We start from the raw sequence: 27,636 nt of genomic DNA, 5'->3' as shown, positions 1-27,636 counted from the left end.
CTTCTGTTTTCAGATAAACAGGCTGACTGTACACATTTTCCCATTGTTGAGCAGCTAAGTAACCTACCATTTATCACACATACTTTCCCTGTTTCCTTTCCACCAAGCGCATACCGTATGTACAAGAGCATAGCACTTATAGGTGGTAGACCCAAGAAACCAGATCTTTCTGATTCCAAAGCCTGTGAACTTTTCACAAAATCTGAATTTTAAGTTATACCTCTTTATCATCTCTAAAGATCTAAAAGTCACTTAGAAATTCTTGATTCCCAACCTGCTTCCTCCAAAACCTACTAGTTTTTTAGTTTACCCATCATGGTAAATGACCAAAAACCAAAAATTCATCCTAAATTGTTCCTTTCCTTCCCCTACTCTATTTAAACAGCAGTTAGCTCTGCTTTTAAAAGATACCTTGTATTTATCCACATTCTGTATCCTCAGGGCTATCACTTTAATCTCAGCCACCATTGTCATGGACTTCTACAATCTCCTAAAGATTTCTTTGCTTCCATTCTTACCTACCTGTAAATCCATTCTCCAGAAAGTATCCAGAGTGATCTTTTTCAGAAACAAATTAGATCATGTCCTTACCAGAAGGACCTACATGACCTGACTACATCTGTTTTACTGAATCCATCTTGTACCATTATTTCCTTTATTCACTATGTTGCAGTCTTTTTGTTTTTGAAACAAGTCAAACTCATTACTTCCCTAAGGCCTTTACACCTGCTGTCTCCTCTGCCTGGAACTCTGCCCTAGATCCTCACATACTTGATTCCATCTTGTCATGCCAGTCCACAACTCAGCAGAAACTTCATTTGCACTAAATGAAGTTTCATACAGTATAACCTACTATATAATATATCCTCATTACTGAGTGTTTGTTGGGATGATTGTGTGAACAGATGAGTGAATGAAACTTGAGTAAGAGGAAGAGTGTATAGTATGATAGAGTTTGAAATCACTCTAAATTCAAATTCTACCTCTTGCTGAAATTAACCACTTTAATATATGCTTCATAGGCACAACTTAAAAGCCCATTGTTTTAACTGCCAGTAATACTGCTTCTTAAGCATCTTAGTAAATTTTAATGACAATGAGAGTTATCCATTCTGCCACTGCACATAGTGTACTTCTTCTTTCATAGTAGGTGCTTGATAAATGCCAGTTCCTTTTCAGCAAACTGAAAACTGTAATTTGGGGAAGCACATGTGCAGACTGTTTCTTCCATCCATTCATGGTCTTAACAGTTTAAATCTGCCTTTGGAAACATTATTGGTCATTGTCATAACCAAGGGAATAAGGATTAGGTACACATATACATGCACAGATGAGAAGAAATTTGTCAAGAAACACAAACCAGTTCTTTCTTGTATACTGCTGTCCTACTTTAGATGAGCTTCTGGCTTTATAGTGACTGTCACCAAAGTTGTAATAGTAGTACAGAGAATTCCCCTATCTCTGGGGCTGAGGATTTAGCTCAGTGGCACAGCGCCTGCCTGGCAAGCACAAGGTCATGAGTTTGATTCCCGGTACCAGAAAAAACAACAACAACAACAACAACAAAGAATTCCCCTATCTCTTTCATCAGGACTCCCCAAATGTTAAATTTTATCCCACTTATACTATTCCACTTATACTGTTTATCCTATTTGTATTATCCATTATGTGTACTGATATGTCTTTTTCTGAACCATTTGACAATAACTTGCACACATAATATCTCTTTACTACTAAATACTTAAGTACATATTTTCTAGAAACAAGGGCTTCCTCTCGCATAGACATATTGTTTTCAAAATTTGAAGTTAATTAGTACTAAGAGCAAACCTGTAGATCTTACACAATTGTTACAAAACCAAAAATTTAACATTGATATAGTACCAGTGGCTAATCTATAAACCCTGTGGTTATTTTGCCACCTGTCTCAATTCTGTAATGTCTTTTTTTTTTTGTGGTACCAGGATTTGAACTCAGGACCTTGCACCTGTGCTTGGCAGCCAGGCGCTGTGCCACTGAGCTGTATCCCTGGCTTGTAATGTCTTTTAGGAAAAGAAAATAGTGGATCATGAATTATGCTAAAGTATCATAATTCTTTAGTGTCCCCCTCTCATTCTTATGTGTATATCAGGAGAGTTCTGGGGTTTGAACTCAGGTCCTTCACCTGAGCTTCCTCACTAGCTCTTTTTGTATTTTCTTATTCTGATACAATGTCAGTATTTGCAATACTAAATTTCCCCAGCTGGACTCAAAACTTGGAACTCATGTGCCTCGGCCTCCCAAAATGCTGGGGTTACAGGCCTGCACCACAACACCTGGCTTCAGTTTCTTTTAATCTATAACAATCTCTTCTTCCTTGTGTTTCATGACTTTAATAAATTTTCATAATTTTTTTTGTTTTAAAGGGAATTTTTAAATAATTTTTAAAATTAAAATGATACAGAATTTCAAAAACCAAGATGATATGAATTCAACAATAGTTGTTATATTGCATATTGTTGACTTCAAAGTAGTTGTTGAGATTACCAGATATAAGCATGCAAAATTGGTGAAAAAAATTAAGCATTAATTGTTCCTTTCCATAAACCAATAGAAATTAGTAGTACAATTATCTTAGCTATCCTGTGTGTATATATATTTTTTCTCTTCCTTCTTTCTTTCTTTTCTCCTTTCCCTCATCCCAGTGGTTCTGTCTTTTTGACTAGTATTTTTCCCCTTTCACAATATCTATTTGCAGATTGAATCTCAATCTGGGGTTATTCTGATGTTAACTTATTATTAGAATCAAGATATGCATGTTGTGACATTCTTCTCAAAGCATCATATTTGAAGATACATGATATCTATCCTGTTACTATACCTAGTAACTTTAATTACTTGATTCTAGTTGTATTAGAAACCAGATTTCTTCACTGTGGACTTTTTTTTCTCTTATAATTAGTTATCTTGTGGAAAAATACTTTGAGACTTTAAATGCTCTGTTTTCCATCAAACTTTTACCACACAGTTTTAGCATATATTGACAAAGCTTGCCTGAACCAAAAATTTTGAATTACTTCCTAATTCCCTCATTTCATACACATTTATTAACTGGGATTCCACAATAAACAAGAGCTTTGCCTTCTTCCCTGTTTACTTACATATTTGTTCAGTTATAGCCATTGGAATTCATGGGTTCTTTTTTAATTCAATGAATTATAATTTATTACCCTCATTATTTGTTTTGATGTTTATAGCTTCCCAGATTCGGCCAGTGAAAGCCCTTGGAAATTGGTTCATGTATCCTTTTCACATGGCCCTATCTTTCTTTGAGTGTCCCATCACTTTTCTGACCAAGATGTTCAGCTTTATCTTATATTTAGCCTACCCAATGAGCTATGGTGGTTTGTGCATGGGTTTGCATCCAGTCTTCTCAAGATCATGCTCCTTTAGGGCAAGAATCATTCTGGGTTCTTTCCAAAGTAGATATTTGACAAACCTTGATACTTAAGATTTACTAAATCTAAAGTAATGCGGTCAAATTAATTAACACATAAACTGCCACTGTACTCCTGCCAATCCAGACTCATCTTCTCCTTCTTTGTAGGCTGTTCCACAGCATGTGCATAGTGAAAACTCCAAAGGTTGTATCATGCCTGGTTCTGCTACTTTCACTTCTCTGAGGTTCACTTTCCTCATTTGTCCGCCTCCCCAAGATCATCATGAAATGTACAACAACTTTACCAAAGTATTGTTGATTAAGGGTCAAATTCTGTCAACTTTAGTAGTTTCAAAATACAGTGAACAATAATCTTTATCTTCCTGTAAAGTAGAACAGTTTTTAAATTATTTAATCATTTTCATTAGGAAAAAGTAAGACAAAGTTATGTTTAAATGACAAACTCAGGGTCATCCCATAAGGTCAGAACTAGAATTAAATCACTGGTCCCTGATTCCAATGCAGTTTTTTTTCCAAGTAGGATAATTAAGTTACAGTGTGACAAGGCAGGTCAGGACTTCCTGATAGGAAGAACTTTTCAATCTTAAAATCCCTCAGGATAGCTTGAGAAAATCCATTTATTAAGAAGTTTTTAAATTAGTATGAAGCCTAATCTCAGTGCCAGCTACTCACACAAGACCTGCATAATGTGATTTTTCAGAATTGTTCAAGATAAGTAAGTTTCAATCTTTTCTGTCTAATCTTTCAGGCCAGAGAAAGCAGCCTCTTTGCCAGTTGACATCATGGACACAAAACTGTTTCTATTAGAGGAGCTAAGTAAGGCTCTGTTCCGTTCTTCTCTTACATGTTTCCATTTTTTGTCCTACAAACATATACTGAGTACCAGTTAAGACGTCAGCACCTTATCGTGTGATGGCAGGGATCCCAAAGTAAATCACTTATCTGTGTACCCAGATTAGATTCGATACTCTGTGACTGGAAAAATAAGGACTACTCTTGAGATTTATAGTAATTTAGAGTGAAATCATTTCACTTGTTCAGTTACTCAGTGTCAGGTGTGGAATACATAGAGAGCTGAATTTAATTAGCATTCCTTCCCCCTCCCCCTCCCCGTCCTCCCCAAAGCGCTGTATGTTAGAAAAAAAGAGAAGACAAGAAAATTGTATTTCAGTGGTTCCCAAACTCTGGCCTTAGGGAGCTTTTATATCCTTAAATACCTCAAAGAACTTTTATATATGTGAATTATATCTCTCCATTTCACCATAATAGAAATTAAAAACCCTTTAAAAATAGGAAATAGAAGTCTGCCCCACACTGTGGTGGAGGTCCACAGGGTATAGATGCCCCGTGCACTGTGCGGTCATTACAGCTCCCACAAGCCCCCGGGTCGTTCCAGCAAAGCGTGGGTCTGCCCTGCCCTGCTGGATCTGAGGTCCGTGAGTAGCCACTGTGTTGATCTTCACCCCCACCAACCAGATCCGCCTCGCTAATGTGGCCATGGTATGGATGAAGTGCATGGGAAAGCACTTTGAAATCATCTGCTACAAAAACAAGGTTGTCGGTTGGTGGAGCAGTGTGGAAAAAGACTTTGATGAAGTTCTCCAGACCCACTCAGTGTTGGTAAATGTTTCTAAAGTTCAGGTTACAAAGAAAGATCTCATCAGTGCATTTGGAACAGATGACCAAACTGAAATCTATTTTGGCTAAAGGAGAGGTTCTGGTGTCAGGTAAAGAAAGGCACACACAGCTGGAGCAGATGTTTAGGGACATTGCAAACATTGTGGCAGACAAATGTGTTACCCCAGAAAAAATATACTGTCATCCTTATCGAGAGAGTGAAGGAGGACATCCATTATTTAGTCAAACCCAACAAGAGCGCCAAACAGCAGGCTTTGGAAGTAATAAAGCATTTAAAGGAGAAAATTAAGATAGAACATGTTCTTATGATGCTACGGTTCATCCTTCCCATGAACGAGGGGAAAAAGCTGAAAGAAAAGCTCAAGCCACTGATCAAGGCTATAGAAAGTGAAGACTACAGTCAGCAGCTGGAAATGGTGTGTCTCATCAACCCGGACTGCCTCCAAGAAATTGATGAGCTCATAAAAAAGGAAACAGAAGGCAAAGGTTCTCTGGAAGTCCTCAGTCGTCTGAAAGACATGGAAGAGGGAGATGAGAAATTCAAATGAGCTTCACGGGCTCCTCTCCATAAAAAACTAAGGCAGACGGCTTCACTGCTGACACCACTCTCTCCTTTCTGTGATTTGCCAAAACCTGTTCAAACTATTTGGTATTTTCTGTCTCTGGTTTAGCATCTACATAAGTATACTTTGAGAATGATTTAGTTTTAATTGTAATTTCGGGGTTTTAGGCAAAAGTAAAAATAAACAAGTATAGAAAGTCCAGAGCAGCATTTTGCTGTTGTCATCTGCCCTTCCCACTTTCAACAGTGGAAGGTGAGACATGTGGATAAAAAGTTAAATTTTATACACTATATAAGTAAAATAATTTGGGGAATATATCTATGATAAAAAATGAGTATTTGCTGGAAAACAGGACATATGACTTATTTCTACTGTAATCTGGTGCAGGAGTATCTACTGTATCATGTGCGAACATAGCATTCAGTGATGACTTCCTGAATATCTGAAAATATATGACTGTGCAGGACTTAAGTAATTCTCACCGAACATGCTGCCCTATCCTAGATTCTTCTTGGTAAAATAGAAAGTCATTTATATCTAATTCTTAAGGTTTATAACATATATCAATATAGCTAAAATTATATGTAACCAATAAAAGTGTTATTTTAATTTTAAAAATAATAAAAAATAGAAAATGAATGTTTTTCAAGTAAAAAAATTTTAGAACCCTTTAAAACTAGGAAATAAATTTAGAATCCTTTAAAAATACAAAATAAATGTATTTCAAGTAAAAAAGAAAGAAAATACAAGCATATATTACAGTAGCTGTCAAAGTGATGGCATCACCTGTAGCTTCTGGAAAGCTTCACCGTGAGAGAATGAATGTGAAAAAGGCAAATAATATGTTGCATTATCATGAATATAGTTTTGACCTTACAGATCCTCTAAAGGATTTTGAGGATCCCTAGGCCCCCAGGTCTACTCAAGAGTAGACCACACACTGAGAACTACCTTTCCATGTGTGTGTTGAGTATTGAACCCATGCGTGCAAGAATTTCTCTGGAGTTCATACCTAAGATTTGAACTGCTGAATCATAAAATATATCCTCAAATTTATTAATGTACTTGTTGATGCCCCAGGGGGTCTTTCTAAATGCAACATCAAATTTAACAAACCATACTTGGCATCAAATGTTACCTAAGAGACAGTCAGTTGTGTAGATTTTGGCAATTTTTCTATCTTTTTCCAGCAGTTTTTTAATCCAGGCTCCAGTAGAAGATCGCACACTGCACTAGCTGTGCATTACTTTAATCTCCTGAATTTGGAATAGCAGCTTTTGTTTTTCTCATGATAGTATCAGGCTGGCATTTTGTTAAGTGTGCCGCAGTAAAGTTTTGTCTTCTTAGATTCAGGATTACCGATTTTGGACAGAGCTAACACATACATGATATGGTGTCCTCAGTGTATCAGATCAAGAAATACATGGTGTCAGTGTGTCCATTGTAGGTAAGGTGCTGCCTTTCCCCCTTTCTTAGAACACTTGGCCTCTGGGACTTCATGTTCTCATATTCTTCAGGATTCAAGGGCACTGTTTAGTCTCCTTTGCTGAATCTTCTACTCTCCAACTTCCAAATATTGGAGTATCTCAGAAATGTTCTTTTCTCTCTCCCTATCATCTTTTTTAAGTACCTGGGATTGGACACAAGACCTTTGCACTGAACTATATCCCCATCCCTGTTTATCTTATTTTGAGGCAGAGTCTCATTAAGTTATCCAGGTGGTGCTTGAACTTGGAATCCTCCTGCCTCAGCTTCGTAAGGGCTGGAATTACAGGTGTGCACCACCACACCTGGCTCCTTTCTTGAGTCTGTACTCACACCCTAGGATATATCATCTAATACAATTGTTTTACATATCAATTACATACTGATGGTTCTCAAATTTTTATCTCCGGTTCTAGCTTCTCCTTGGAATTCCAGATTCATATATAAAACTACTTGCTTAACAGCTCCATATTTTGATACCTAGTAGGTATCTCAAAAGACTGGTGAAAACTGATTTCTGGACTTCCCCAGTGTTTGTGCATATGACATCATTGTTCTCCCAACTGCTCAAGCAATAGCATTGGATCATCTATGGCTCTTCCCTTTTATTAAATATGATTTTAATCAAATTTACTTGGTATAATTTTGTGTTTCCTATGTGCTAATTTTCTGTTCACTGATACCAATCATGTTAACTCCCCCTTCAAAGTATATTCTGAATCTAACTATTCATCTTCTCCAGTAATTACCTCAATCTGAGACACTAGCTCACTATTATCTTTTGTCTTTTCTTTCTTTTATACTAATAGTTTGTTTCTCTCGGAAGACTCACTTGGGTTGGCTCTTAGTAAAAAAACTACCTACCCAATCCCCTCAAAAATATCCACTGTTTTATCACTCTAGATTAGCTTTTCTGTTTTTAAGTTTTGTATAAAGAAATCATAATATATACTTTTGTCTAACATTATTTCTGTGAGATTCATTCATACCACAATGTTTTTTTATTGCTGTATATTATTCCACTATATGAATATACCATGTTTTTCAGAAGCTATTCTTTTCTTGGGCATTTAGTATTTTTCTAGTTTTGTCTCTTAAGAAAAATGCTATGGTGAATATTTTAGTGCATTTTTGTGGCCATATTGCCCCATGTTTCTAAGTACATCTTGTCACTCCCCTGTTCAGTGACTTCTTTTTAAACCTAGAATAAGTTCAGTTCATGTTCATAGTCTACAAAGTCCTACAAGTCTGTTAGTCCTTCTCCAACATAATATTCCTCCAAGCTCCCCTTTATTCACTCAGTTCTAGCTATACTAACCTCCTTCCCCTTACTCAAACACACTAACATGTCCAGATTTCAGAATCTATGTACTTGTTACACCCTCTGCTTGGAAGGCTGTTCCCTCAGGTATTCACAGCCTTGTGCCTTTGTCTCATCTCTGAGCTCTGTATAAATGTCATCTCCTCAAAGGGACTTCGTATATACCTCAATCTCCTTCTCTTCACTAATTTGAATCATAGCACATCATCACCTGACATTATATTGTACATTTGTTTATTTTCTCTCTCCCCCACTATGAGGTAAACTCGACAGTAGAAATTGTGTCTGCTTTAATCACTGTTCTCTCTCCAGGGCTTAGAACAATGTACAACCTATAGTAAGTGCTCAGTAACTATTTGTGGGATGAACTAGATACCTTTGTCTCAGAAGTTCTTAATTTAAGATGATGATGATGATGATGATGATGATGATGATTAGAATAAAATTAAGCACACTAACAGATGCATGCAGAATACATTGATATGGGGGAAGGCACTGACTGAGTTGGGGCATAGTCAGAGAAGGCCTCAATAAAGAGTTGGCTGTAGGTTGAATGTTGAAAATATATCTAACTGAGACTAATAGAGATCTCAATATATGGAGCTAGTAGAACAAGAGGGTAAATGACAATAAATTATATCAGACATAACAGGAGAGCATGGCAGGGACAAAGACAAAAGTCCGTCGATAATAGGATAAAGAATTGAGACTTTAAAGGTAATAGGGAGCAAAAGTTTTTAAGGTAAGAAAAGATTCTAGAAGATTTATATTTCCATGTGTTTCACTGGTCCTCACTGCAATAATCACACTGAAAGTAAATCAATGTATATTTGCTTGTCAGGGGAGTCCTGCCTAAGTTTTGAAACAGAAGTTCTTATCTCAATTCACTGAGTAACCTGGGGGAGCTTCATGTCCTTTTCTGAACCTCAAATTTTTATTCTCAATAGGAAAGGAGTGTGGACTCCTGAGATCCATTCAAATTCTGAGCTGTGGTTCTGTTCATGTGCTTCAACTTGGCCTTCGGTCACAGTACTGTCTTAGATACCTTGGAGATAAAGTTGTAATAATTTTTTCATTATTTGGTAGAAATAATTTAAAACTTTCAATTCTGGTCAATCTAAATTCAAGTTTCTTCTGTGATTTTCTAATCATTTAGGTCAAATATCAGGAAAGTAGCTTCTTGGAACAAAACTCTCCACGCAGAAGTATAAGTCCTTTTTTCTTCTGTCTGGGATGGGAATGCAAGGAAAGGAGGGGTGATAGAATGAGTCTTTTTCTTGCAGTTGTGATTCCAAAGAATCCCTACCCTCCATCTGATGTGAACATTGAGAAGCCCAGCATCCACAGCAACACCAAAACTGTCTTGGAGCATCAACCAGGACAGAGGGGACGTAAACCAGGAAAGAAGCGAGGCCGAGCACCCAAGACACTTATACCCCATCCCATCTCTACCCCATCCAAGTCACCTGAACCTTTGAAATTCCCAAAGAAGAGGGGTCCCAAACCTGGCAGTAAGGTAGGTAAAAATGTGGGTTTTCTAGAAACGGGAAAGGTATAATGAAGCGGGTAATTCATCCATACCCATCTACCTCATAAAGGGACATATATTGACCCTTTACTGGGTGTATGATTTCAAGAGCAGTGTATTAGATTGTCATTCCTACTTATCTGCTTACTTCAGAGTTGCTGATACTACAGATAAGATCATGGGGATGGGAAACAAATTTTGATTTTGAAATTACTTATATTTGAGGGGATTCTTGTCTAATGTCTTCCATAAATGGAAGGCCTTTGCTTCTTCTGTCCCACTTTTCTGGGCATGTGAACAGAAAAAACAAATCGACTCTATAAATATGTTTCTTTTGCTAACTCTGTGCCTTCATTAGTGTCATACCCTGTATTATACCCCATTACATAATATTATATGATTTTCACAAAACTCTGGAAGATAGTGTTAACATTATGTAATATTAAGTAGATTGAGACTTAGACACGTGAAATGATTTTCCAAGATCTCATAGCTAATAAACAGCAAAGGCTGCATTGATTAGTCCCCAGATTTTCTACTTCTGATATCACTGCTTCTCTCCCACATTTTCACTTTCTACAGTTCTTGAAGACATAACACTTAACTTCTAGTTTTGGAAGACCATTGAGCCAAACTTTTTTGAGCAGTGTTACTGAAAGTACTCCCTCTTAGCCATGCCAATTTTTCATAGATATCTTCCCCAGGGAAAGCATTGGTATTAAAAGAAAGTTCCTCAGCAGCTTGCCAAGTTCCCCTCTGGCATCACCTCCTCCATGCACTTCTTAAGTATAAGGGGATTTCTGAGAATCTCATTCTTGAGCTGGAATACCTGAGTTCTAATATGGAAATTATGCCCAGTTCTCCCTGCACTGTCCATTTCAGTCTCATATTCTTCCTGGGAGTTGGTTGGTTGGTTGGTTCGTTGGTTCGTTGGTCTGTATGATTCTTTGCTTTGATTAGTAGCTCCAGCTGACTTAAATTCTTATAGAAAGTAAGTTTCTAAAGGTTAATAACGTACTGTCTTTTTCTCTTGCAGTGCCTTATATCTCAGTCTCTTGGGAGATATTCAGTATATGTTGGATGAAAGGATGGATGGATGGATGGATGGATGGATGGATGGATGGATGGATGGATGGATAACTTTAGCAATGATGTTACTAATCTCAATTGTCTCTTACTGCCTTTGAATTCTCAATGTCATGTCCTAATAATCCTATGTAACATATAAGGCTGTTTCTGATCTGTTATAACTAACCCCTAACCTGGGGCCTAATTCATTTTTATCTCTTGTATTCCTTTCTTCATGATGTAGAGGAAAGGTTAAAGGCTTAGAATGTCAAGGTCTGAGAAATCATGGTTTTGATTATATAGACACATCTTAAAGATGGTCAAAAAGGTAGAAAACATGTCTGGGGGACACAAAGATGGAAAGAGAACCAGTAAGAGATATTCAAACAGAAGGCCTTTGTTTCAGCATAAAAGGAATGGTTGAATGTATCCCAAAAAGAAAGTAGTAAGCTTCTGTCACTAAAGGTATTTTATCAGGCATTAGATGACTCTATGGAAGGAATGTTTTCAGGCAGAGGAGATAGAAGTATTAGATGGATGGTTGGATTAAATAACCTTTAAGATCCTTCAAAACCCAAGAACTATGATTGTCTCTGCTTTGTTCCCACAGGAGGTCTTGAACATAGTAACCAAAGTCTTCTTTCTTTCCATTCTTAAAAGCAGTCATTCTCATCCTGTCCTGTATTTTATGTCATTTGGTTCCCTAACTCCCCTGGCATTTGGTTTCCTAACTCCCCTTCCTATAGTTTTGCCTACTCTTACAAAAGCTATTTGTCTTCCATTTTATCCATGAGCCTTACAATCTTTTTTGAAGCAAAAAGGAAAGCTTTGAAGACAGACAGACAGGTTTATATCTCATCTCCACTTGTGGCCACTTAATATGATTCTGGAAAAACTTCTTTGAAGAAGGCTCTAAAGCCTCAGTTTCCTATACAGTGGGTAATCTATAAAGAGATGAGTAACATATAAAGAAATATAGTACATGACAATGCACCTATCTCAGATAGTAATAATACTTTCCATCTTTTGGCTTTCTTGTGGTACCTAATTACCAGGCTTGCTCTTTCAGGGACCTCAGAAAATCCTATCACCAACTCATTAAAGTTGAACTAGTCTTTCCCTTTAATCCCAGCTCATTAGTTACTTGGATTTTCACTTTTTAGCCATATCAGAAAATAAGCAGGTGTCCAGTTCTGACTATAGTTTGCATAACTTTCCCAGTCAAAGCCATCTTATGTGTGCCAGCCACAACCAGTGTCATTCTTTAAATGATATACTCCTGGGGCAGACAGGTTTTTTACAGCTTGTAGTAGTTGGCCCTTTATGAGGCAGTTAGTGAAAGGGAAATTGTAGATCTCCTTGAGGCTGTTTTCCTGCATTAGGAAGGCTTTTAGAAAACAATTTCTTGGAACCTTCTGAGATATTTCTCCCCCGGACTGCCCTGAACAGCATAGAGGAGATAATAGATTTCTCTCAAATCCTATTAATCCCCCATTATTGTATTTATTAATACGTATTACACACATACTAAGTGCCTTACAAGGAATGGTACTTACAATTGGACCTTTAAGGAGTTCTAGGCTAATAGGGGATGCTTTATGTAAATATATAATGGCAATGCACTGATAAAACCCCAAAATAACAGAGGTAGCAGAAAACAGTAGTTAGAGAAAAACTAAAAGAACTTCCTAGATTAATGGAAATTTGTAAAGTAAATAAAAAAAGAAAGCATCTTAGTCAGAAGAGATAGCTTAACATTGTAAAGATATGGACCAGGTACACCTAACTACAGGTTTTTTATAGTATTAGTATAATTAGGGATTATTAGAGGAGGAAGTTTAAGGGACAGAATGATATAGGTGGAGAAAGGAGAGTAAAAAGGGTCATTTCCATTTTTAAAGAGAAAAAGTATAAAATAATGTAAATAAACTTAAACCATAGCATACTCTTTTCCCTTTTTGCTTTTATCTGCCCAATTTATAAAGGGTCTGGAATTCCACATAATAGTGTAAAATGAATTAGGTGCTAGCTCTTCAGAAGACCAAAATCTTGTACCTAGGTTCAGAAAATGTTTACTAAGTATCTACCATATGTACAGCTTTGGACCAGATGCTGAGTGGAAAACAAAGATAAAATGGAGTAGCATTCACAAAAAATACTTTTGTTTCATGGATGAATTAAGTGCTAGGAATAGAGGAACAAGTAAACAAGTTACCTATCATGGGTAGCAAACTTTTCCTCATCCATTTTGACAGAGGAAACCTCGGACTTTGCTGAGCCTACCACCCACCTCACCAACAACCAGCACCCCTGAACCGGACACCAGCACTGTTCCCCAAGATGCTGCCACCATCCCCAGCTCAGCCATGCAGGCCCCCACAGGTAAGAGCAGAGGATGGGACCAGCTGCAACAAGCCACAGGCCCCAGTGTCTGCACTTCCTCTTATCTTACACTAATATCTATCCTCCTGTCCATTAGTAAACTTAGGTAGGATCTTTTTTAAATGTTTGATCTTTGGCATTTGAAATAGTCTCAGAGAAACTTTTGTTTTATCAGAACAATCAAAGAAAACTTGGGTAAGTGTTCTGTGAACTCAGTGTTGGGGAACTGGAGCCCACTGTAGGGGATAGGGAGAAGGATCCAGAGCTCCCTGGCCCACCTCAGAATAATACTGATCCTGCTAATTTAGGAATACTTCCTTATTGGTGATCCTTTCACTTTCTAGAACCCTTCTTCCATCCCAGTAATGCTGCCACGATTCAATCTTGTGTGAAACTCTTCTGGCTTTTTTAAAACGATCATTGATGGTGGTAAACCTTGGTCCAATGAGAATGAACTTGATTCTGGACACCAAATATCTGTCTCCCATAGATATAGACATATATCTCTTTCATAAACTAGGAGTTATGAATATCTGTTCCCATTTTGTAAACTAGGAGAGATTGATAGGTAGATAGATAGATAGATATCCACACTATAAACATTTGTAAAAGTAACTCTGAAAGAATTATGCCCTTGGAATAGCCATACAACTTCCCAGTTGGGTAACTATAAAAATAATACTCATTTTATGTATAGAGTAAGAGATACGTGAAACCTTGCTCAGTTACTCTAAGACACTCCATCTTGTTCAGGGATGCCTAAACAATTAGAATGGTCCCCATGGAAGTGGCCTTTCTCTTAGAAGGAACTGAGTATGTCATTGTTCAATTCCTAAAATGTTAAGAGCTAGAAGGGAAGATCTAATCATAGTTCTCTCTCTAAATAAAGTATAGAAGCTGACAGAGCCTGCCTGTAGCATGTATGTGCTTCTCTTGTCAGGGTCTCCTCACATAATTTTTCCAAATATGCATCCTAATTTTAGCGCCAGTCAGTCACTGCATGTGCTTAGTCTGAAAGTATCATTAGGTTAATATTATATTAGTAGCCTTTGTCCCTGGCACTTCTGTTAAAATATTGATTACATCCTCCAACTTCATGACATGCGCCCTAGATGCCTTTATACCTGCTTGGTTTTGCCCACAGTATCCTGCGTACCACCTCAGTGTGAAGAGCTTTTCAGTAATACATAGGAGAACCACAACAGCAGCAGAAGCCTCATAACTATGCCTCATTATTCCTATTAAATGATGCAAGCCATCTTTCCTTGTAATCACTGGACCGGTGTTTCTCCTTTGCCCTGAATCTCTTGGCCTAGAGAAAATGTGAACGTACTGTGTATATCCCTGTGTCCTGTTTATGTCAGACTATAGCATTCTATACTGATCCTTGTGTCACCATCTTTTGATTGGACCTGTGACCTTGACATCATTTCCCTATGTGAACCTCATTTTACACATCTATACATAGGATTACTTCATGTTACCTTTCTAGTCCCTTCAGTGGTAACACAGTATCCTAGGCCCACAGTAGCCTAGTACTGAAAGCTATCGTAAATTGAATGCTATTTACTACACCATATCCTTCGTTACCTTTCATTTTTTAAACTGTACAACACTTGAAATTTTTTAAAATGTTTATTAGTTATACAGTTAAAGGAAAAACAGTCTCTAAGACTTATTACAAAAACAAAACAGGCCCCGCCCCCCCGCCTTCTATTAGTTACTTTTTCCCAGAAGCAATCATTCTTAATTCAGTTGTTTTGGGGGGGTTGTTTGTTTTTAGTTTATTTTTTTATAGTATTGGGGATTAAACCCAGGGCCAACTGCTCTTCCACTGATCTACCTCTTGTGATCCTCCTGCCTCAGCTTCCCTCGCAGCTAGGATTATACCCATGCACCACTGTACCCAGCTTATCCCTTTCTTTTATTTACCTCCATATATCTAAATAGCACATTTATATTGCCTTTTCTTAGCTTTAGGCATTTTTCTATTGACTACACACATCAGAGGATGAGAATTTAACTCTAATCTCCTTATCCCTTACCTAGCCACACATACTTCCCTCACCTAGTTCTCAAATATTATAATTTTGACTCAGTGGTTTGGTTTTTGCTGCTCTCAATAGAGCCATGTAGTATACTGTGATTAGTTCTCCTATGTTGCACATTTTGTTTTCAAGGGAAATACAGTATATTACTGATTTCTTTGTTGCATATTTATTTTTCTGTGTACTTACTAATTCAACCTTAAAATCTCTTCCTACTGTGTGCATCTTTCTGTTCAAGCACAGTATATAGTCTACACTGTCAAACTCTAGAAGAACTCTCTCCTAGAGCCTTCTGAGTTCTGTTAGGGTTCTCCATCTGGTTACCAGACCTAAGTCTGGCTACTTGCCCCTGACAAGCCAGTTAAGCTGTAAGACAAAATGTTGAGATGAAGATGTCTATTTGAAAAGCCAGCTAGATGAGAAGACAGGAGGCTCATCACAAAGCCCATCTTATGGGAAGCTCACTTAGGAGTGGCTGATGGGTGTTTCCAGAACAGTAGGTACCTTTCTCAACAGGTGCCAGGTAATCACAGAATAATGGGTACTTCCTTGCAGTGGTGGCCCAAATGATGCAAAGCTGATCCTAAATATATAGTCATAAGATGCTTTCAGTTCTGCAAATCTCAAAAACAAAGATCATTATTTCCTCAGGCTATTCTTGAGATTGACTGAATTTGCCTACACACAATACTACCCATTGGACATGCTAGAGGGGGTAGCTGACTCAAAGCCCTTCTTGCTGATTACCAAACTCACAGTAATTAAACAAATATCCTTAATGCTTGGCTTCAATCCCTTCTTTTGATTAGATTCTTTTTCCCTGTGTCTTTTTCTCATATATGACTTTCTTAGATTTACAACCTTAGTTTTATATGTTTGTTTGTTGTCTTTGAAACCCATTTCCATCTACAGTAATCTGAGATTTCAGCTCAGATGTACTTTCACGTACCATGCAGGACAGTCATTTTATGAGATTTTCTTAAATTCTTTCATTAATGATTTTTCTGTTCCTCTTTTTTCTATTCATTCATTCCACATACTGGCTGTTCAGCTATTGGACCTCTTGAACTGGTCCTCTAATATTCACATCCTTTTTATTCTTATTCCTATTCTGTTTGTCTTTTTGTTCAACTCTCTTCAAGCTTTCCTAAATTGTGTCTTCCAAACTTTGTATTGAGTTTCTTATTTCTGCCATCTTACTTTTTAACTTATAGTTATGCATTTTCCAGTGGCTTTTTCCAAACATATTTGGTCATAACACCAGTTCTGCAAAATATTCTGCATAAAAGTATTTTACATATATTTAGAGAATATATTAATATACTTTTAGGAGGGGCTGGGGATTTAGCTCAGCGGCAAAAGCGCCTGCCTGACAAGCGCAAGGTCGTGAGTTCGGTTCCCGGTACCGGAGAAAAACCAAAAAAAAAAATATATATATATATACTTTTAGGAAATGCTTGTGTACTTTTCCATTCTAGCAAATTTGTGTCTACTATCAGAGCTCTATTTTGTTCTCTGAATTTTTTTAACAGATTTTATTTCTTTAGAGCAGTTTTAGGTTCACAACAAAATTGAGTGCAAGGCACAAAGATTCCTGTATACTGTCTGCCCCACCTACGCCTTCCTCTACAACATCCCACAGCAGAGTACTACATTTGTTATAGTCAATGAACTTGATACATCACTGTCACCCAAATTCCATAGTTTACGTTACGATTCTCTCTTGATGTTTTACGTTTTGTGGGTTTTGACAAACATATGATGACATGTATCAAACATTATAGTATCATACAAAATAGGATTACTACCCTAAAAATCTTGTGTTCTTCCTACTCATCCTTTCCCTTTTTCTAGCCCCTGGAGAAACATATTTTTTTCTATCTCCATAGTTTTTCCTTTTCCAGAATTTTATGTAATTGGAATCATACAATAAGAAGTCTCTCAGATTGGTTACTTTCAAATAGTAATATGCACCATGGCTTGATAGTTCATTTTTCTTAACTCTGAATAATATTCAGTTGTCTGGATGTACCACAGTTTATGTATCCATCACCTCCTAAAAGACATCTACTTGGAGTCAGTATTTTTAAAGAGTGTATATTCTGTGCCTAGGCAGAGGATTGTTGTAGGCTTTTTGTTGTGTTTTTTATCTGTTTTGACTTGTGCTTAATGCACAGTTGTTCTAGCATGAGTTGTTGAAAAGGCAGCCTTCTCATCATTATATTGCCTTTTTTCCTTTGCCAAATATCAGACGACTATATTCATGTGGGGTTTTTTTCTGGGCTTTCTATTCTGTTCCACTGATCTATTTGTTTATTCTTTTGCCAGTGCCACACAATCTTGGTTATAGTACCTTTAGAGAAAATCTTGAGGCCGGGTAGTTTCAGTCTCCCAACTTTGTTTTTCTTCTTCAGTAATGTATTGGTTATTTTGGGTCTTTGTCTTTCCACATAAAGCTTAGATTCAGTTTGTTGATATCCACAAAGTAAATCTCTTGGATTTTGTTGGGATTACATTGAATCTGTAGATCAAGTTGGAAAGAAATGATACCTTAACAATATTGAGTCTTCTTATCCAAGAACATGGGATAATTCTCCATTTAGTTCTTTGATTTCTTTTATCAGAGTTTTGTAGTTTTCCTCAATAAATATTTATACATTTGTTATTTTTTGTGCTATTGCAAATAATATTGTTTTTAATTTTAAATTTAAGGGGCTGGGGATTTAGCTCAATGGCACAGCGCCTGCCTGGCAAGCGTGAGGTCATGAGTTTGATTCCCAGTACCAGAAAAAAAGTAAATAAATAAATAAATAAATAAAATAAAATAAATAAATTCTACTTGTTTGCTGGTACTGAGGAAAATGATTAACTTTTTAAATACTAGCCTTGGATCCTGTAACCTTATTATAATTGCTTATTAGTTCCAGGAGTTTTTGGTCAACTCAGATTCGCTACATAATCATGTCATCTATGGTGGTTTGGGAGTTATTCTGCAAGGTGAACAATAAAGTACAGGACACATTTTGTAAGATTATTTATAATAGAAAGAACAATATACAAAACAGTGCAGGAAATCTGTCCATACACTATAGACCAAGAATCCAGCTGAGGGCCTGGATCCCATGGAAATGTCCTGCATGAGTCCAGTTGAAGACCTAGAGCTCATAACACTGCCTCCCACAAGTCCACCTGGAGGCCTACAGCCCATAACATGCAAGCCTGTTTCACGGATCTGCTCTGGGAAGGCCCAAAGTTCAGTGTTGGAATCTAGAAAGTCTGTGCCAGTGGGATGAAGGATCTGTGCTAGCAGGCTGGGGGATCTGCACTGGAGCCAAGAAGCTACACTCAGAAGAACCAGAGCTCCCCCAAAAGTTACCACAGCGATCGTCGGCAACAGTGAGGTCCCGAGCTCCTCTGATGATCAAAATGGCCGAGTTCTTATCAGGGAAGCCAACACAGCAAGCTTCTCAGGAGACAGGCAGTGCACCATCTTCCCCTCCAGAGCCAGGAAGCAATGCTCAAAGTGAGGATCATAGCTCCCGCAAAGTGAACTGAAGGCATTCTCAATGCCAACGAGGTCCAGAGCTCCTCGGAGGATGAAAACAGCCAAGTTCATCAGGAAAGCCAGCAGGACAAGCTCCTCCAACAAAACCAACATCTCCTTACAGCTTCCACCAGCTCCAACAGCCTTTCTCCACTCCAGTCTAGCCTCTTCTTCTCCAGTTCTGCTTCTTATGCTGCTGGCAACAGTCCTCAGGTGGGCCTCCCACACCCAGCATCATGCTTTCTCATTTCAGCTGGGGGTTATAAGTTGACCACCAGTTGCCAATCCACTACATCATCTGAACAAGAGAGTTTTTTTTTTTTAATTTCCCAATATATATACCTTTTACCTTTCATTCCTTTTTAGAGAGGGAGAGGTCCTAACTGCATTAGCTAGGACTCAATATGATGTTGAAAAATGATGTTAAGAGGTGACGTTCTTGCCCTGCTCCTGACCTCTGTGGGAAAGCTTCAAGTTTCTCACTATTAAATATGACATTAATTGTAGAAGTTTTTGTAGATGTTATTTACCAGGTTGGGGAAGTTCCCCTGTATTGATAATTTTCTGGGAGGTTTTTATTGTAAATGAATATTATATATTGTCAAATACTTTTTCTGAATTGATATGATTATGTGATTGATATGATAAATTACATTAATTGATATTTGAATGTGGAGCCAACTCTGCATACTTGGGATAAATCCTAACTTGGTCATAGTGTATAATTCTTTTTGTACAACTTTGGGTGGATTTTCTAATATTTTGTTGAAGATTTTTGCATCCATGTTCATGAGTCATACTGGTCTTTAATTTTCTTGGTATGTCTTTGTGTGGTTTGGGTATTAAAGTAATGCTGTCCCCATAGAATGAGTTAAAAAGTATTCCTTCTGCTTCTTCTAACAAATATTGTGGAGAACTGGTATGATATTGTTCCTTAAATGCTTGGTGGAATTTGCCAGTGAACCTTTTTGGGCCTCGTACTTCCTGTTTGGGAAGATTATTGATTTAGTTTGTTTATATATATATATATATATATTTTTTTTTTTTTTGGTTTTTCTCCGGTACCGGGAACCGAACTAGCGACCTTGCGCTTGCCAGGCAGGCGCTTTTGCCGCTGAGCTAAATCCCCAGCCCCCGATTTAGTTTGTTTAATACATACTGTACATGCCTGTTCAGATTGTGAGGTTTTTCTTCTTCCTTATTTCTTCTCTCTTTTCTTTTTTTTTCCTCTCTTCTACCTTCTTTTTCCTTCTTTGTCACAGGGTCTCACTATGCTACCCAAGCTGATCCTGAACTCCTTGGCTCAAGCCACCCTCCTGACTCAGCCTCCTGTATAAATAAGATTACAGGCTTGTACCACTGCACCCAGCTTTGTATTTTTCTTCTTGGTTGACTTTTGGCAAGTTATCTGTCAAGGAATTGATCCATTTCATCTAGGTTATAAATCTGTGCATATAGAATGTTCTTCACTGTAATCCTTTGTCATCCTTTTAATGATCATAGGATCTATAGTGTTGTCTCTATTAACACTCCTGTTTTCTCTCTCTCTTTCCCTATCTCTCTCTCTCTCTCTCAAGCGGGCTAGAGTCTTACTAATTTCAATCTATCTTTTCAGAGAACCACCTGGGGTTTCATCATTTTTAATTGATTTCCTTTTTTAATTTAAATGATTTCTGCTCTGATTTTTATTATTTTTTGTCTTGTGCTAACTGTGGATTTAATTTGTCTTTTTCTAATTTTCTAAGGTAGAAGCTTGTGTTACTGATTTAAGGTCTTTCTTCTTTTCTAAATATATGTTGCTAATGTACAAGGTTGTATAGCAGTATTTCTCTCTAAGCTCTGCTTTTATTATATCCCACAAATTCTAATTTGTATTTTATTTTTATTTAGTACAAAATATTTACTAATGTCTTACAGTATTTCTTTGACTCATGTGTTATTTAGAAGCATGTTGCTTGTTCACATATTTTTAGACTTTCCACCTATCTTTCTGTTATTAATTTCCAGTTTAATTACATTGTGGTGGTTTCAGTCCCTCTAAACTAGTTTGAGTATGTTTTATGGCCCAGAATGTAGTCTGGTTTTGGAGAATGTTCTATATTAGCTTACAAAGAATGTTCTGCTGTAGTTGGGTAAAGTACCTGAGAAATAATCAGTTATATCCAGTGATTGATTGTGCCATTGAGTTCAATTATGTCCTTATAGACCTACCTGTTGGATTTCTCCATTTTTGATGATAGAATAATGTTGAAATATCCTATTGTAATAGTGGGTTCATCTATTTCCCTTTGCAATTCTGTCAGTTTTTGGCTCATATACTGTTGCAGTCTATTGTAGATGCATATACATTAAGGATTAATATGTCTTCTTGGAGAATTAATGTCTTTATCATCATGTAATGCCTCCGTTTCCCTGATAATTTTCCTTGCCTTGAAGTCTGCTGTATCTGAATTAGGTACTCTTTTTGTATTTTGATTAGTGTTAGGGTGGTGTATCTTTTCCTACCCATTTGTATTTAAAGTGGATTTCTTAAAGATTAACATATTTGGATTTTGTTTTCTGTTCCAGTCTGAAAATTTCTCTTTTAGTTGCTTTTACATCAGTGAAACTGATTATTGAGGAAATTTGATTAATACCTAGCATTATTTGTTTCAATTTTCTATTTGTTTCCCTTCTTTGTTGTTTCTATTTTGTCTTCCACCGTTTTTCTGCCTTTTGTGATTTTAATTGAGCAATTTATATGATTCCTTTTATTTCTTAGTGTTCCAGTTGTATATCTTTTTTTACTTTTTAGCAGTTATCCTCTAGTTTACAGTCTACACTTACAGATAACCTTATCCACTTTCAAGTAGTACTCTATTGCTCAACACATAATGTGAGTACTGTATAATCCTAAATCCTTTTTTCATACCTTGAATTATTGCTGTTAATCCTTTCACTTTACATAAGCATACACCTATGTATACATACACACATAATCAAATATATTCATTGCTGGTACTATTACTATTTCAAGAAAACTTTTATCTATTAGGTCAATTAAGAATAAGAAAAATAAAACTTTTTAACTTATTCTTTCTGCTATCCTCTTCCTTTCTGTCAAATATGTGGATTTCCCTTCTCTAGCACTTCCCCCACAAACATTTCTGCTCATGAGTTTCTGGTCTCTTATACAAATTGTGATTCTTTGTATTCACCTGACACATGTTCACCCAATTCTTTGTGTCAAGATGACAGTATGCAAAATATCCTTATGGCCTCAATATCAGGAAGATTTATAAATCAAGACAATAAACTATAAAAGATCAGCATATCTTAATTGTACTCAAGTAGCTACCTCTGTTCTACATGGTATCAGTTGGGGTGGGTCAGTTGGGGCTGAGGATCATGTAGTCATATAGCTAGTACAGCTGGTCCTCTCCAGACCTCTCTAACAGTTGGTTTGGGCTAATTCATATGATGACTGTGTTCTAAGAACAAGTCTTTCAAGAGGCAGAAAGTGAAAGCTACCATCTTCTTAATGCCTGAGTCCCTAGCAGTATTGCATCAGTTTCACTGTATTCTGTTGATTAGCCAGTCACAGACTCAGATTCAAGAAAAAGGGAATCATGTTAGTTACTTTGCTTGCTGCTGAGACATAATACCTGACACCCACAACTTAAAGAGAGGTTTATTTTGGCTCAGTTTGTTGGCTGGCTCCAAAGCAGAGCAGCATGACAGAGGAGGCTTGTTTATGACATGGCAGTAATGAAGTGGAGACTCATGGGGGAGAGACATACCCTTCCTGTCCACACCCTCAGTGACCCACCTGCTCTGACCACATTCCACCCCCTAATATCAAGTCAACTATAAACTCATCAGTCGACTAATTCACTTGAGTATCATGTTCCTGATCCAGTCACTTCCCCAAAGCCCCATCTATGAGGGCGTGAGACTTTGGGGGAACATCTAGATATAAACTGTAATAGGAATAGACCCCATCTTTCAGTGGGCGAAGATTCAAAGAGTTATAGGCCATATCCTAAAACCACATCAGTGTACCCTATGAACACAAATTATTTATATTTTTCCTACTTGAAAAATTCATTCTTCCCCCAAGATTGTTCATCAGAAGTCTCATCCCTTTCCACCTTTGGGCTCAAGATCAGGATCTCATCCCTCCTCTTACTCAGGTGAAACACTTAAGTGAAATTCCTCAGGTATACTTCCTGGGGTGTGGTTTCTCTACATCTGAAGACCAGTGAACTAAAGGAACATACCCAAACCACAATGACTGAACAGGCACAAGAGATTATAGACACTCATCAAAAGGGAGAGAAACTGCATACATCAGTCAACACATTTCTCATCTGTAGAAATTGTGAAATCCAGCTGGGTACATGTTGCCAGCTCCTTAATCAGGTCCAGTATCACTTCCTGGAAGTTATTTTCCATAGTTCTTTGTTTTGTCTTCTAAATCAGACTTCTTTTGCTATGAGCAAACAGAGATTGCCTTCTCAGTCTTTTGCCTATAAATGGCTGGGGGTCCAAAGTATTATTTCTGTTGTGTATCATCTGTAATCCTGTTACTGTGGGTGATGGAGTCCAGGACAGGCTGCTGGGTTCTTGTGCGCAATCAACAAAGAATTGGACGTGGTGCATGATAGTAAAGAAAAAGCAGTTTATGAAGGCAATAGCACACTCAGAGTGAACGAGCTAATGTCTGCAAGAAGAAAATAGCGCAAATGCTGAGGATGTAAGATGTAAGGGTTTTAAATGTTTGTGCCAATTCTGGGGTGCCTCCCATTGGGGTCTTCCAGAACATGATTAACATGATAGAAAGGGTGCTGAATCATGTCAGCTGCACCTACTGCATATATACTTTCTCATGATTCATTCTGTTACAGTTGGGTGTATGAGATGCAGTCCATGTGCATGAACCTTAAATGAGCTCCCTAGCAGTATTGCTGTAGGTCATGGCAATACACGATTACTGTAGGTCATGGCAGCAAGTCTGGTGCACGTGCATCCTGTTTGGAATTTTGGAATTTTTCAGGGCAGGCTTGAGGGGCATCTTTGCTTTTCTTATCTCTACCTCCATGTAGTAAGCCTTAGGACAAGCCCTGGGGCATTGTGCAGGTTCAGGTGAATGAAAGAGCATAGTCCAGCAGTGAGTGGAGAGAAGCAGCCCCATCACTATCTGTATTAAACTTTCTAATCCATACTGGCAATCCTTTCACCAGAAGGAGTCTCAGAAATTTGAGTTTTCTCTGAATACCATCTGGATTCTCTTTGTGACACAAAAGCTGCAACCAAAGATCTCTAAAGATAAGCCCATTGCTGCTCTGGGCCTTCTGTGTACCTGCAGCTGTAGGACAATACCCTTAAGATTTTTACGATTTCTTTTGTTTAAAGGAAAGAATCTGCAAGCCTTGCCCTTAACATTCTTAGAGAGTTTTTTGATCTGAAAGAGGTCATGAAACACATTCTTAGATCTTTTTGTCATCTTAATAAAGCATAGTATTATGTCATTCTGGAATTGATCTTTGACCCTTCCTTACTTGATAGTCATTTGCCTTCTGGAGGGCCTAGAAATGAGAAGCAGTTTGGTTTGTAAACACTGAAAATCCTGAATGTATATGTCTGTGTATATTTTTAAAGCTCATGTCTCATCTTACATTTTATTTTAAGCAATGAGAAGGCAGGTGGCACTTTTCTTACTTTGGAAAGCTTAGCTATTGGGTACCTTTCCTGTTTTCATGTCACTTTAGACAACAGTCTTGTTAAACTTTTAGTCACTTCCTAGCAAACGTGCCCTGTCTTCCATCTTCCTATAGGACGTTCCTCACTTTCCTTTAAACCCTCACTGACAGCCTCCTGGGGAACCTTTAGGCTTCCAATAAAGTTCTCCTCAGCCAAGTGTGACGGCACTCACTAGTAATCCCAGCATTTAGGGAGGCTGAGGCAGGAAGATCATAAGTTTGTGCCTAGTCTGGGCAATTTAGCAAGACTCAGTCTCAAAATAATTAGTGAATAAATGGAAATGCAGTTCAGCGTGAAGGCCTTGAGTTTAATCCTTAGTACAAAAAAAAAAATCAAACAAAACTCTCCTCAAAGCTCCTCACAGTTTTCACTGACATTCTTCTTCTGGCCTTGTCTGCTGCTTTCTGCTCCGCGGTTTTGAAGTCAATGCCATGTGCAGAATCTGTTCTAATAGTCTTCTGCTGTGTGACATACCACCACAGAATTTCATGGCTTGGAAAAACGCTAAGGACGGGGCTTGGTGGGGAAGTCTGTCTCTATGGCATATGGTGTCTGCTGGGGTGGCAGACAAGGACTAGAAGACCCACTTTTATCACATGGCTGACATGTCAGTTCTGCTGTTGGTTTTTCTTCATAGAGATCTCTCTCATTAGAGAACATTGCTTCCTGACACATAGTAGTTAGGATTCAGGAGCAAATGTCCCCAGAAACAGGAAATGGAAGCTTCTAGTTTCTTAATCCCTAGGACAAGAAACTGAGATGGTGACCCTTACACTATTGGTCAGATGTAACAGATGAGAAGAAGGGATGTTAAAGGGTTTGGGAGCCATGTTTTAAAACTGACAATCTTCTAAATGTTATATAATTTTGCCTTTTATATTTCACCATTTAATCTATGCAGAATTTTTTTATTATCACCAAACTACTTATATTTTTTTTCTTTCATATGTGTTTTGAGGTAAAGTTTACATTTAAAAATTACATTTACAATGGTAATTTTGTAAACCATTGTAAAACATACAAGTCTTTTTCTTTTTTTTTTGTTTTTTGTTTTTGTTATTGTTGTTTTGAGACTATATATTTCAAGCTAATCTTGAACTCACAGTATAGCCAAGGCTGGCCTCAAACTCACAGTGATCATTATGTCTCAGTCTCCTGGGTGCTAGGATTACAAGTGTATGCCACCATGCTGAGCTCAAACATACAAATCTTAAGTGTACAGTTTTATGAATTTCAATAAATGTCAGCACCTGCATAATTACAACCCAAACCAAGATGTAAGACATTTCTGCCACCGCTGCAAACCTCCTCATGGTCTCCACTTCCGCCTTAATTCTCATTACTGCCACAAGAGATTATATTATCCTGTTCTTAAACTTAATACAAATGAGTCGTACTATATGTACTTTTGTGTATGTTTTCTCCCACTCAAAATAATGTCTTGAGAAGTGCCTATGTTATTGTATATGTTAGTTGTTCATTTTTTTAATTGCCAAGTGGTATTCTTTTAACAATTATACTCTAACAAATAGAGATACCAATCTGTGTATCTATATTCTTATTGATGGGCATTTGCGCTAGTTCTAATTTGGAGGTTATCAATATACTGCTATATGTGTTAGAAGTGTCTTTTCATAGCTGTTGTTAACTCATTTTTATGACTTTCTAAGTTCCAGGGTTTTTGGTAGTTTCTATAGAAGAGTTGCTAATCTAAGCACTTGGGATGCTGAGGCAGAAGGATGCCATGAGTTCAAGGCCACCTGGGCTACATGGGAAATTCACACTATAAAGCGAGACCCTGTCTCAAGAAAAAGAAAAAAGTGGAAGCGTCATATTAGCAGAGATAGAAATCCTATTTTTCTTAATAGATTTTAACCAATCCTTTTATTAAATTAACCATCATACAAGCCTCTAGAAACACCTGTTCTGCTGATACTCAGGCTTCTTAAGAATTAGGAGATGAAAGAGTTTGGTTCTCATTATTCCCCACTCAGCTATCTTGAGTCTGCTAAGTCAGTTACTATTTTTCCAGTTTGCTTTCTAGCTTCCCAAATTTTATTGTTGTCTCCTCTTTTATTATCTGGCTCATTTTAGAAAGTTTCAGGAGAGCCAGGCATGGTGGCACACACCTATAATCCCAGCACTTGGGAGGCTGAGACAAGAGGATTGCCGTAAATTCAAGGACAGCCTTGGCTACATAGTGAGTTCAAGGACAGCCTGCACTACCTAGTGAGACCCTGTTAAGAAAAGAAAGAAAGAAAGAAAGAAAGAAAGAAAGAAAAAGAAAGAAAGAAAGAAAGAAAGAAAGAAAAGAAAAGAAAAGAAAAGAAAAGAAAAGAAAAGAAAAGAAAAGAAAAGAAAAGAAAGAAAGAGAAAGGAAGAGAAAAGGAAGTTTGTTTCAGGAAAGAACATAGTTAAATGTACATATTGAGTTCATCATATTTGCTTTTATTATTTTCTTTTTCTCTTGTTACCTTCCCCATCCAGCCTACTTGCTTTGCATTTTCCATTTTCTTCTCTTCACATCACTTCTCCTTAGATTAGAACCATGAAGATGGAAATTTCTCAGAAAGTATCTATCTAGCTCAACCCCTCCTCTCACAGATGGTGGACCTGAGATACAAGAAGGACAAGAAGGTTGCAGAGTCTCCTTTCTGTCTTTAGTAGCAAAGTAGACTTCTGCCTTCCTACACTTTCAGTCAGGGTGAGAACAGTACTATCTACTCCATGGAAAGTGATCAGAGGAGAAAATACCACTTCTGATCAGGCTGCTGTGGGTCCTCCCCAAAAGCCCAAGGAAGCAGCCTCATTTAGAGCAGCCTCAGTTTCCTTTATTCTCCACCCCAGTGCAGGTTCAGGTCAGCAACCAGGAGAGTGC

General features: G+C 37.5%; 1 protein-coding gene and 1 pseudogene across 6 annotated transcripts in view; both read left to right on the top strand.

Moving 5' to 3' along the window:
* The window catches only part of Scmh1 (sex comb on midleg homolog 1 (Drosophila)), a 152,089-nt gene that overhangs the window by 86,288 nt on the left and 38,165 nt on the right, over positions 1-27,636 (top strand). For all 6 annotated transcript variants that reach the window (XM_013507789.1, XM_013507788.1, XM_013507792.1 and 3 more), the window contains 2 exons: positions 9,730-9,962; positions 13,298-13,424. In XM_013507789.1, coding sequence (XP_013363243.1) covers positions 9,730-9,962; positions 13,298-13,424 — 360 coding nt within the window. The remainder of the gene's footprint in view (positions 1-9,729; positions 9,963-13,297; positions 13,425-27,636) is intronic.
* On the top strand, positions 4,222-5,625 carry LOC102013866 (annotated as a pseudogene).

Source organism: Chinchilla lanigera, unplaced genomic scaffold, assembly GCF_000276665.1.
Source record: "Chinchilla lanigera isolate Chin_1 unplaced genomic scaffold, ChiLan1.0 scaffold00136, whole genome shotgun sequence".
In the NCBI taxonomy this organism is placed as follows: Eukaryota; Metazoa; Chordata; class Mammalia; order Rodentia; family Chinchillidae; genus Chinchilla; species Chinchilla lanigera.
Note: the sequence above shows the minus strand (reverse complement) of the source record. Positions and strands in the feature narration are given on the sequence as shown.